This window comes from Acomys russatus, chromosome 4 (assembly GCF_903995435.1).
Source record: "Acomys russatus chromosome 4, mAcoRus1.1, whole genome shotgun sequence".
NCBI classification, from domain to species: Eukaryota; Metazoa; Chordata; class Mammalia; order Rodentia; family Muridae; genus Acomys; species Acomys russatus.
The window spans coordinates 68,652,826-68,664,557 of NC_067140.1; the positions used below are offsets into that span (position 1 = coordinate 68,652,826).

The 11,732-nt window shown below is 42.7% G+C and overlaps 1 protein-coding gene across 2 annotated transcripts in view; it reads left to right on the plus strand.

Annotated features, from left to right (window-relative positions):
* Positions 1–11,732, plus strand: part of Mcm8 (minichromosome maintenance 8 homologous recombination repair factor) — a 29,173-nt gene extending 17,441 nt beyond the window's left edge. The window contains exons 13-18 of one of the 2 annotated variants that reach the window (XM_051144690.1): positions 2,969–3,164; positions 5,757–5,976; positions 6,483–6,692; positions 7,756–7,832; positions 10,655–10,844; positions 11,555–11,732. In XM_051144690.1, coding sequence (XP_051000647.1) covers positions 2,969–3,164; positions 5,757–5,976; positions 6,483–6,692; positions 7,756–7,832; positions 10,655–10,844; positions 11,555–11,647 — 986 coding nt within the window. In that variant the 3' untranslated portion in view covers positions 11,648–11,732. Of the gene's footprint in view, positions 1–2,968; positions 3,165–5,756; positions 5,977–6,482; positions 6,777–7,755; positions 7,833–10,654; positions 10,845–11,554 lie in introns of those variants that run through there. The other variant, XM_051144689.1, reaches the window with a different exon arrangement.

Sequence of the window (11,732 nt, forward strand, 5' to 3'; positions counted from 1 at the left end):
GAGAGCGTTACTGTTACTCAGCTCAAAATGGTTCTAGTTACCATGAAATAGGAAAGAAGATGGATGCCATCTTTTACTCTAGAAGGATTGCCACGTGAGTTTAGAGCTGTGACTTTAAATGCTGTTGCTGTAGTTAACTTCATCTCGGCCTTGTGCTGTGGCAGAATCTGTTCTCCTTAACATGGCCACCTTTCCCTTCCATAGCAGCTGTCACCACGTTTTCAGTTGTCTGCCTCTTGTGGGCCAGGTAGACTGTAAGCTTCCCGAGGGTAAGGGAATTTATCCTTTTGATGCTGTCTGCATGCCTAGAGCATAGCCCTGGTGTACAGATAATAATCAGCAACTATCTACTGAAGCAAACGCTCATCTGCTGTTCATTGGAAGTAGTGGTGCTGCTGCCAAGATAGCAGGTGACGGGACTGACCCAGTGAGGACACTGAACTGTCGGCCTGCCAGGCTTTATTCCTTACAAGGTGGAGGTGGTTAGAGGTTTAGCTGTACAAACAACTAATGGAATTTAAGACGTGAAATGTTAAGTCAGTGCTATATCTCACATATTTAAATAACCTAAACATTTTTTTTCATTTTTTAAATTAATTTATTCATATTACATCTCGATTGTTAGCCCTTCCCCTGTTTCCTCCCATTCTTCCCTCCCTCCCATTTCTCCCCTTCTCCTCTCCCCTATGTCTGTGACTGAGGGAGACCTCCTCCCCCTATATATGCTCTCAGAATATCGAGTCTCTTCTTGGTAACTTGCTATCCTTCCTCTGAGTGCCACCAGGTCTCCCCATCCGGGGGACATGGTCAGAAAAGGGGCACCAGAGTTCGTGTGAGAGTCAGATCTCACTCTCCACTCAACGGTGGAGAATATCCTGTTCGTCGGCTAGGTCTGGGTAGGGGTTCGAAGCTTACTGCCTATATTCTCCTTGGCTGGTGCCTTAGTTTGAGGAGGACCCCAGGATCCAGTTCTGCCTGTCATAAAGTTCTTCTTGTAGGTTTCCAGGACCCTGTAGGTCCTACTATTTCCTTATTCTTCCATGCTACTCTCGCCTCAATCGGATATCCTCTCCTCTGACCCACTTTCTTGGTAAGTAAAGATTTTCATGGTACGTATCCCTTGGACTAGTGTTTTGATATAAGTGAGTATATACCGTTTGTCTCTTTTTGCTTCTGGGTGAACTCACTCATTATGATAATTTCTAGATCAATCCATTTGTCCACAAATTTCGGGAATTCCTCGTTTTTAATAGCTGAGTAATATTCCATCGTGTAAATATACCACAGTTTCTTAGTCCATTCTTCTACTGAGGGACACTTAGGCTGTTTCCATGTTCTGGCTATTATGTATATAGCAGTTATGAACATGGTTGAGCATATGTCCCTGTTGTGTGGTAGGGCATTTTCTGGGTATATTCCAAGGAGTGAGATGGCTGGGTCTTGAGGAAGCCCTATTCCCATTTTTCTGAGAAAGCGCCAGATAGCTTTCCAAAGTGGTTGTACTAGTTTGCATTCCCACCAGCAATGAAGGAGTGTTCCTCTCTCTCCACATCCTCGCTGACATGTGGTGTCATTTGAGTTTTTGATCTTAGCCATTCTGATGGGTGTAAGATGGAATCTCAGTGTCGTTTTGATTTGCATTTCTCTGATGACTAACGAGGACGAGCATTTCTTTAAGTGTTTCTCGGCCATTTGATATTCCTCTGTTGAGAATCCTCTGTTAAGTTCCAAGCCCCATTTTGCAATTGGGTTGTTTGAAATAACCTAAACATTATAAGAAGTAGCACTGGATTTGAATTCAAGGATGTGAGAGCCCTGGCTCTAATGTGCCTTAGGTTCAAGCCCCAACACCACAAAAATACATCTCTAGATCTTGAAGTGTAGACAAGCTAATGAGCAGTTATTTCTCCAGTGTGTTTAACCACAGAAAAGCCCTCCAGAGACTCCCCTAACTGGTGTGGAAAAGTGGGGTCCCAAGGAACTTGTGCTTTAGGAGTAACAATCCTGGTGCTCAAAAGGCCTTCAGTGGAGGTACTGTGTGTTAGGTACTGTGTTAGGTACTGTGTGTTAGGTACTGTGTTAGGTACTGCGTGTTAGGTACTGCGTGTTAGGTACTGTGTGTTAGGTACTGCGTGTTAGGTACTGTGTGTTAGGTACTGTGTATTAGGTACTGTGTTCGGTACTGTGTTAGGTACTGTGTTAGGTACTGCGTGTTAGGTACTGTGTTAGGTACTGTGTGTTAGGTACTGTGTGTTAGGTACTGTGTGTTAGGTACTGTGTTAGGTACTGTGTGTTAGGCATCCCTACATGTGCTACCAATATTTCCCATTCCTGAGTTAGGGCAGAGCCATGCTTGAGTTACGTTCTTCCACCTGAGTCATGCTGCCCAGTCTGCCCGAAGACTCAGCTCAAGGAGCACCTTTTTCTTGAGCTCTTTGATTCCTCATTGATGAAAGCTACTACATAATCCTGCATATCTTTTTTTTTTTTGATTGTTTTTCAGGACAGGGTTTCTTTGTATAGCACCAGCTGTCCTGGAAACTAGTCTGTAGTCCAGAATGGCCTTGAATTCAGAGACCCAACTCAGATCACCTGCCTCTTCCTCCTGAGTACCGGCTTAAAGGCGTGTACCGCTACTGCCCAGCAATCCTGCGCATCTCAAGTGGTTTGGGAAGTCCATTTGTTAGATGTTTTATCTCACCTAACCGGTTGGGTCTTGATGCATTTTAGGACTTGCCTGTCTTCGTTTACGGAGCTACCACATTAGTGTGGTGCCCATGGACAGGGATGAATGAGTAATGCCACAAGGCTTAGGAATACGACAAATGTGTCGTTTGCTGTAAACAGATGGCAGTGTTCATTCATATTTGATAACTTTAAATGCTAGAAATAAATAGAAGTAATCACTGTACAGTAACTGCTGCCTTCCAGATGTGGAAGCTGGTCTGTCTTTCTCCTGTGCTTGTAGGCATTTGTGGAATAGATGAATTTGATAAGATGGGGAACCAACATCAAGCCTTGCTAGAAGCCATGGAGCAGCAGAGTATAAGCCTTGCGAAGGCTGGTGTGGTTTGCAGCCTTCCTGCACGGACTTCCATTATTGCTGCTGCAAATCCAGTTGGAGGACACTACAATAAAGCCAAAACAGTTTCTGAGAATTTAAAGTAAGTCTCTTCAAATTTGTACGTTGTGAGTCAGTAACGGAAAGATAATAGAGTGCATGAAGGGATAGCTCACAGGAGTTACAGGTCTCCAGGAAACCCCGAGAAAACAGGGATAGCGCTCATAGCCTATCAGACGGGCCAGGGTTTTAGATGCAGTTGTCAGTGTTAAAAGAGTGGGAAAGAACCCTCACATGCTCAATATGTTCAAAACCACTTTTTATTATTATGTACGTTGTTTATTCCAGCCACTCCGCTTAGGAAATCCTGATAGTAGTTATGACTCCGAGGACATACTTGGAGAATGTGTATTGCAGCATTGTTTATCACCATCAAAAAATCAGAACTAGCCTAAAACCTTAGTAAGACTGTGCAGTAGGAAGCAGCAGCAGGAAGTGGCTTTGCACACCCTGCTGAGGGTCCTGTCTCCTTAGCTGAGTAAGAAGGCGTGCTGTGTACGTACTCACCTTTTCGAGAACAATGTTTACTTTGCGTTTGTGCTTCCTCTTCTAATTAATTTTGTACAGGGGAACAAAATGTGTATAAAAGAAAAAGACTTAACTATGTAAATGTGAGAAGACAGAGTTCTCCAGGAAAGGCTAGGCCCTTGAGTATAGTTGGGAGCAGCTTATTTCTCTTTTCTGTTTGATTTTCTTCAAGATTTATGTATCTTTATGTGTGTTGCTGTTTTGCCCGCATGTATGTGTAGCACATGGATGTAACACCATAGAGGTCAGAAGAGGGTGCTGGCTCCCCTGGATCTGCAGTTACAGCTGGTTGCGATCTGCCTGTGGCTGCTGGGAATTGAGCTCAGTCAGTACTCTTAGCTGCTGAGCCATTTCTCCAGCCCCTTCCCTGCCCCCCCCCCCCCCCCCCGTACTCTTACTTTTAAAATGATGAATCTCATTGTGTTGCCCATTGCTGGTCCTGAATTCACAGGCTTACCTGACCCTTAGCTGTATCTTCTCTAGTCTTTAGTAGCTACAGGCATGTGATGCTGTCCACAGCTAATGTTAGCCAATTACACATCTTGAGGTGGCTGTGGTAGCCCATGCCCTTAATCCCAGCACTCAGAAAGCAGAGTCAGTTGGATCTCAGAGTCAGGGGCAGCCTGGTCTACATAGTGAGACCCTGTATCCAAAAATAAAATAGTAAAATTGAATTTAAAAATTTATGCATCAACTGGGCATGGTGGTGTCCGCCTTTAATCCCAGTACTCGGGAGGCAGAGGCAGGTGGATTGCTGTGAGTTCGAAGCCAGCCTGGTCTACAAAACGAGTCCAGGACAGCCAAGGCTACATAGAAAGCCCCTGTCTCGAAAAAAAACAAAAACTAAAAACCAAAACAACAACAAAATTTATGCATCTAAACTAGAAATTGCCAGGCCAGTAAGATAGTTCAGTGGGCAAAGATTCAAGCCAGAACCAACTCCTACAGTTTCCACATGTGTTCCATGGTACACACACAAAAACCAAATAAATTTAAAGAAAAAATTTAAAAGTAAAAAATAAACACAATTGTACTTGGAGATTTGGGGTGTCTGTATTACTGTCTCCAACAAAATCAGTCTTCTCTTAGTATTTTCTTTCTTCTTTTTTGGTTCTATGAGACAGGGTTTCTCTGTGTAGCCATGGCTATCCTGGACTCTCTTTGTAGACCAGGCTGGCCTCGATCTCACAATGATCCACCTGCCTCTGCCTCCAAGTGCTGGGATTAAAGGTGGGCACCACCATGCCCAGCTAGTATTTTCTTAAAAGTAATGAACTACTATTATAAAGTCTGTATAATTCTAATGAACAAAATCTACAGACAACTTGGTTCTGTTTCTAGTACAGGCCTGCTTTGGTGGTTTCATAAAATTTTTTAAACACTCTGATTTGGCTTTTCATGTCATAAATAGAAATAGTTCCTGATTGATGGGTTCAGTATGATGCCTAAATAGAACGTAGCATCTTTACTCTTACTGTCATAGGCATGTAGAGGTGCTCTTTGTAGAAATAGAAAGATTTTGCATTTAGGTGGGATATGGATGCTTGAGAGACAGTTTTGATGAGATAAGCGTTATAAAAACAGGGCTGGAGAGATGGCTCATGAGCACTTGTTGCTCTTGCAGAGGACCTGGGCTTGGTTCCTGGCACCCACATAGCCGCTCATGACCATTCGTAATTGTAGGTCCAGGACACCTTTACCAGGCACCAGGCACATCTGTGGTGCATAGATAAATGGGCTAAACACTCATACATGTGAATGAAAAAATGATATTGGACAAGAGGAGGAGGAAGAGGAGGAGGAAGAGGAGCTTTGAAAGCACCGATAGCCTCTGTGTCCATGACCACTGCCAGGGATAGCACATAGATCTCAGTGGCTTTAGTGTATGAGGAAAGGGCCACATCCACAGCCTTCCAGGCGTAAAGTACATACAGCAGCTATCTTGCGTGTGGTGAAGAATTGGAACATATAGCTATACTAAAATCGTATTTTTTTAACGTAAAGCTTGTTTTTGGAAATTCTACATGGAACTAGTAAACAAGTAAGCAGTTCTTTAGGTTTTGTTTTGATTCCAAACATTGCTGCTTCTTTCTTTTCTGCTTCCTAGGATGGGGAGTGCCCTACTGTCCAGATTCGATCTGGTGTTTATCTTGTTAGACACTCCGAATGAGCAGCATGACCACCTACTTTCTGAACATGTGATCGCAATAAGAGCTGGGAAGCAGAGAGCAGTTAGCAGTGCCACAGTAGCTCGTGCACTCAGTCAGGACTCAAATACTTCTGTACTTGAAGTGGTTTCTGAGAAGCCATTATCAGAAAGACTAAAGGTATACATGTTCCTTAATCATTTAGTATCATTCTACTTAAAAGTGCAAGTTCCGTGTGTGCTGGGGGCTGCAAGTGTCATAGTGGTATATAGCATGTGCTTAGCATGTACAGGGCTCTGGATTTAAACCTCAGCATCCCCCCTCCATACCCCCAATAAAACTTACATTCCTCCCCATCCTGGAATCATCTAAGACAGTGGTTCTCAACCTATGGGTCACGACCCCTTTGGGGGTTGCGTATCAGATGTCTCGCATAACAGATATTTACACTACAATGCATAACAGTAGCAAAATTACAGTTATAAAGTACTATCAAAATCAATTTATGGTTGGAGGTCACCACAACATGAGGAACTGTGTAAAGGGTTGCAGCATTAGGAAGGCTGAGAACCACTGGTCTAAGGTGATTGGAGCTATAACCATAGTGTTTCGAGAAGCTTTGGAACTTTTAAAATTACCTAAGCAAGCTAATATTTGTTGTCCTTTTTCTTTCCATCCTACTCTAGGTGGCTCCTGGGGAAAAGACAGATCCGATCCCACACCAGCTGTTGAGGAAGTACATTGGTTATGCACGGCAGTATGTCCACCCGAAGTTATCCACAGAAGCTGCTCAGGCTCTTCAGGACTTCTACCTGGAGCTCCGCAAACAGAGCCAGCGCGTGGGTAGCTCGCCCATCACCACCCGGCAGCTGGAATCCTTGATCCGTCTGACAGAGGTTTGCATTTCTTACATTCGTGCTCTTTGTGGCTGGAGGAAGAGGGGAAGAGCTCTGCCTGATGACACAAAACCATAGACTCAGTTATTCAGGGTGCTGAGGCAGGAGAATTGCAAATTCAAGGCTTGCCTGGACTACACAGTGAGAGTCCAAGGCCAGACAACATAATTTTGTATGAAACCTGTCTCAAAGTAAAAAAGCAGAAATGAAGTGATGCAGTTCAGTGGTCATGAGTGCTCACTCGGTGTGTGCCAGGCCCTAGGTTCAGTCTCCAGTACTGTAAGAGAGGTTACGCTCGTGTGTTACACTATGATTTCTCCTTTGATCCGTCTTCTTAACTATCTTCCTCCTAAGACACATTAAAAATGAGTTTTTAAAAAAAGGGTTTTTAAAAAAGAGGATTTAGTCATTTTTGTAACATATCAAAGCTACAGATTTCTTTCTAGGCATAGGACCAGTTATGCCAAGCACCATTTATTTTTTTAACGACACTGTAGTTTCCTGAAGTGTCTGAAAAGTGGGTACATTACCTAGAATCTTGAGCTTACGAGTTGAGCATATGGAAACATGGACTATGTCAAGTATCTTGATTTGGCTGTGTGACAGGCTGTAGGCGTAGGCAGCTTTCTAAGAGCAGTACTGTTGGTCACATTGCACGGTGCTCCAAGTACTGCTGCAGTTAAAGTTAGCTGCGTCAGATATTAGGTTCATTTGATCCTAAAATATTATTTTACTTAAAATAAACTGATTTCCTGAAAGTAAAAGGCAAGGAAACACACACACACACACACACACACACTTTCATAACCAAATCTCCTGAATTGGACACTCAGAAAACATATTAGTAGGTAAAAGTCAATTTCGGCTGTATTTTAACTATTTGTACACTTTTATGTTTTTTAAACTTTTTTATTCTTTGAGAGTTGCGTGCATGCATACAATGTATTTTATTCACAGTCACTCCCTAGCCCTCCTTATACAATGAACAAGCTTAGATACAAGCACCTGCACAAATGGTGAAAGTATTGATCTTTTATTTTAAAGTAGTTGTTTTCTTTCACAGGCACGAGCAAGGTTAGAATTGAGAGAGGAAGCAACTAAAGAAGATGCTGAAGATATAATTGAAATTATGAAACATAGGTAAGATTAACACTTCAATTTTTGCATGGGTGGACAGCGCACCCCCACAGGAGTGGTCGTCAGAGACAATTTCTGGGAGTCAGTTCTTCTCTTCCTCTACATGGGTCCAGGGACTGAACTAATGTCAGGCTTGGCAAATGCCTTTGCCTGCTCGGTCATCCTGCTGGTCCCTTAATTTTTGTAGGAAGCGTTTTTTCCCCCTTTTTCTTTCTCACTTCCCTCCCCCATCCTCACTGCCTCCTACCCTCTCCTCCCCCTGTCCTTTCTCCCTGTCTCCTTTCCTTCTCTTTGTTCTTTCTTCTTTCCTTTTATTAGATAATTTGTATTTCTTCAAAGGTGAATTGTATACGGAGTTTGCTTCATGTCAGAATCGGGGTGCTTTTCACCAGTTCTCCTCTGACCCTGAATAACAGTTCTATACAGGTGAAGAACAAGGGCTTGACAGCCCAACTTGAGGCTGCCCTGGCAAATTACACCACAGGGGCCACCAAGGGCTCAGTGTAGTCAAAGTCCTTGGCATAGAAACCAGGTGATTTAATTCCCGGAGGCAATATAAGTGTGGAAGGAGAAAACCAACTTCACAAAGTTGCCCTCTGACTTCCACACTTGTGTGTTCATGTGTACACACAATAATGGTGTTCTGCCAGTGCTAGTGTAGTGCATATTAGTGGACACTTGTCTGAGACAGAGTTGACCATATTAAGGCAAGACTGCATAGATCATCTGTCTCTTACTCATAAACTGAGACCAGAATAGAAGTTACAAGAAGTTGTAGAGTGCAGCCCTCTGCTGTCCTCCTCACTGGTCAGGAGTGTGGAGCTGACCATCGCTTTCTCCCTTTCCCAGCAGGGAGGCTTCACCTCACCTGGCTTATGCTCACCTTGGTTCTGGCCCACCTGTGGCTTTCCCCTAAGGCTTGAGCAATGGTCTACAGCTTGTATCCTGCTTTCATAGGCAGTCTGTGGCAGGAGAACTTTCTCTTTAATTCAGTGTGCCAGACAGCAACAAGGGGAGAGAACAGTTTGATTCCAAGTGGTTAGGATTACCTAGCATTATCAGAGATGGAGAGTCAGCTAAACACATCAAGTTGAGGCCTCTTCGACTTACCATGCTTCCTTAGTCTGTGGGAACAAAGACCTCACTGTTTTACCAGTATTTTTCCAGGGCCCAGAATCATGGCTGGCACGTGGTATTAAATGTTCTTCATTAATTCTAATGTACACTCTAAAAAGGTTTGCCTTTTACAGTTCCTATCTCTTCTGCTTCATTGAAACCACCATCAACATAGTGAAATACCTGTAAAGTTACATTTTAACTGGGAAGCAAAAGCTTGTGCAAGAAAAATCTACACTATGGCACAGTTCATCTGACTTAGCATAGTGCATACCTGTACATCTTTTGAAAAGGGTTTTATTTAGTAAGCAGTTTATCTGAGTGTTCTTACAAACCTGACAATATTGTAGAAAGAAGAATAGAACCACCTGCTGGGATCAAGTTGCTGTTTTTTTCAGGTGTCACTCATTAAAAGTGTAACATTTGGAAATAATTCATCCTTTCTTACCGAAGCTGTCTTCACCTGTAAAAGGGAATAACTATTATCTCCCAGGCATAAGGTTGCTGAGAGGGTGCCTGTGGTAATTAAGTATAATTACCATCTGTCAATAACTCAAAGCAGTTCCAGCAATACAGGAACACTAATTGATTACATAATTCAGATGGGTTAAGCGTGGAGGTAGTAAATAATGTGCACTACAGCAGGAAATGGGTGGACCCTGCTGTCCTGCCAAGTGCTCCTGTCCTTATGCACATTTTTCTTTGTACAGTTTCTTATATGCTCAAGAGCCTCCTTCTTAAGAACTGATTAGATTTGTTTTGCTCACCACCCTGCACTTCCTAACTGGTGACCAATCATACTCAATAATTCCTGAGTAAAAATCTTCGCCTATTAAATTGGCTGTGGGATTTTAAGTCCCATTGTACAGGTGGGACTCAGCAATAACGCTGCATTACAGGGTTAATTCCATCAGTAATGGGCGTTTGCAGATTCTAGCCAAAACTTACTGTCAAATGCCTATTTCCCTCTTTTGGTGATTCTGTAAAAATAAAACAGACGAGAGGTGGGGCCAGTGTCTGATTGTCACCGCTGCAAGTCAGCAGGAGCTGAGCTCAGTCCTACACTATTTACTTCTAAGATTTTTATGGGTATGGGCGTTTTGCCTGTGCAGATCTTGGTGCCCCACCTGCTCAGAGCCCTCAGGAGCCAGAATAGAGAATGGAATCCCATGGAGTTACAGGTGCTTATGAGCAAGAGCAGCCTGTGATCTTAGCCCCTGAGCCATCCCTCCAGCCGTGCCCCACCCCATCCCCCGCCTGTCCCCCAAGAGTACTTTTAAACATCTTTGCGAATGCTGTGGTAGGAAATGACACACCTTTACCTAGGAAAGCCTAAAATATTGTGTTCATAAGTTTTAGTTTTATAAATCAGAAAGAATGTTTTTGGTATTTTGTTTGGTGTTTTGAGATAAGCTCTCTCTCTACAGCCCTGAGCAGCCTGGTACTTGTTAAAATATTTCAGGCTGTCTTTAAACTCAAGGAAGATCTTATACCTTAGCTCCTGAGTGCTGAGATTGCAGACATGTGCAGAGTTGGTTTTTTTAAACAGTAGTTGTGTTCAAATTATTTTTATGTCAATCTATATCATAATGAATTTCAGAGTGCCTAGATAAGTCTCACAGCCACTCCCAAATTGCTATTATGACTTGAAAGCCAAGCCCAAAGTTTCTGTAGCCACATGAGATAACCCTCTCCTCTCCATCCTTCAGCATGCTAGGCACTTACTCAGATGAATTTGGGAACCTGGACTTTGAGCGATCCCAGCACGGCTCTGGGATGAGCAACAGGTCAACAGCAAAAAGATTTATTTCTGCTCTCAACAGCATTGCTGAAAGAACTTACAATAATATATTTCAATTTCATCAACTGCGTCAGATTGCCAAAGAACTAAACATTGAGGTATGGTGACCTAAATACTTAACAGATTTTTTTTTTTTTTTGGTAATAGTTTCAGAGGGTTCTTACTAATAGAACAAACCACTTTTTTCTTTCTTTCTTTTTTTGCTGTTCTTTTGTTTTGTTTTGTTTGTTTTTCTAACCAGCTTCTTTGGGTAGCCCTGGCTGTCCTGGAACTATGCACTCTAAGCTGACCTTGAACTCAGAGATTCACTTGCCTCTACCTCTGTCTCCTGAGTTCTGGGACTAAAGGCGAGCACAGCCATGCGTGTGGACGAAATCGCCCTTTAATTTTAAGATTCTTTGCCACTGCTTCTCAAAGGTGTTGGCATTTTTGGTAGAGGATTTTTAAGCAACGCTTGGTTTCCGTCTGTTCTGAACTGTCCTGTGGCTAGTCATTGTGACGACTGATTTCTCTTTTGTTGAATAGATGTAATTGCACCTGCTGCTCCTGCTTTGGAGTTCTAGTAGAAACCAGTGTAATTGCACTTTAAACATGAGAAGTAGTTTAGATGTAAGATCGGGGGATGTCAAAAGCTGGTCCCAGCTTAGGTGGGGTTTTTAGTTAAGACAAAGGATTCTTATTGGAGTGCTGTGGGAAGCACATACTATTTTACTTGCCCAGGAAGCTTGTTGGGTATATGTATGTTTAGAGATCGATGTAAGAGTTGTATTTGGCATAGTAGTGACTGACTATTAATGCTTGCTTCTAGGTTGCTGATTTTGAAAACTTTATTGGATCACTGAACGACCAGGGTTACCTCTTGAAAAAAGGCCCAAAGATCTACCAACTTCAAACCATGTAAAAATACTTTGCCAAGTCAGATCCTCCTGTGGTTTAAAATAATTCAAAATCATCTTAACTACAAAAACATGAAAATAAAAGTTCTG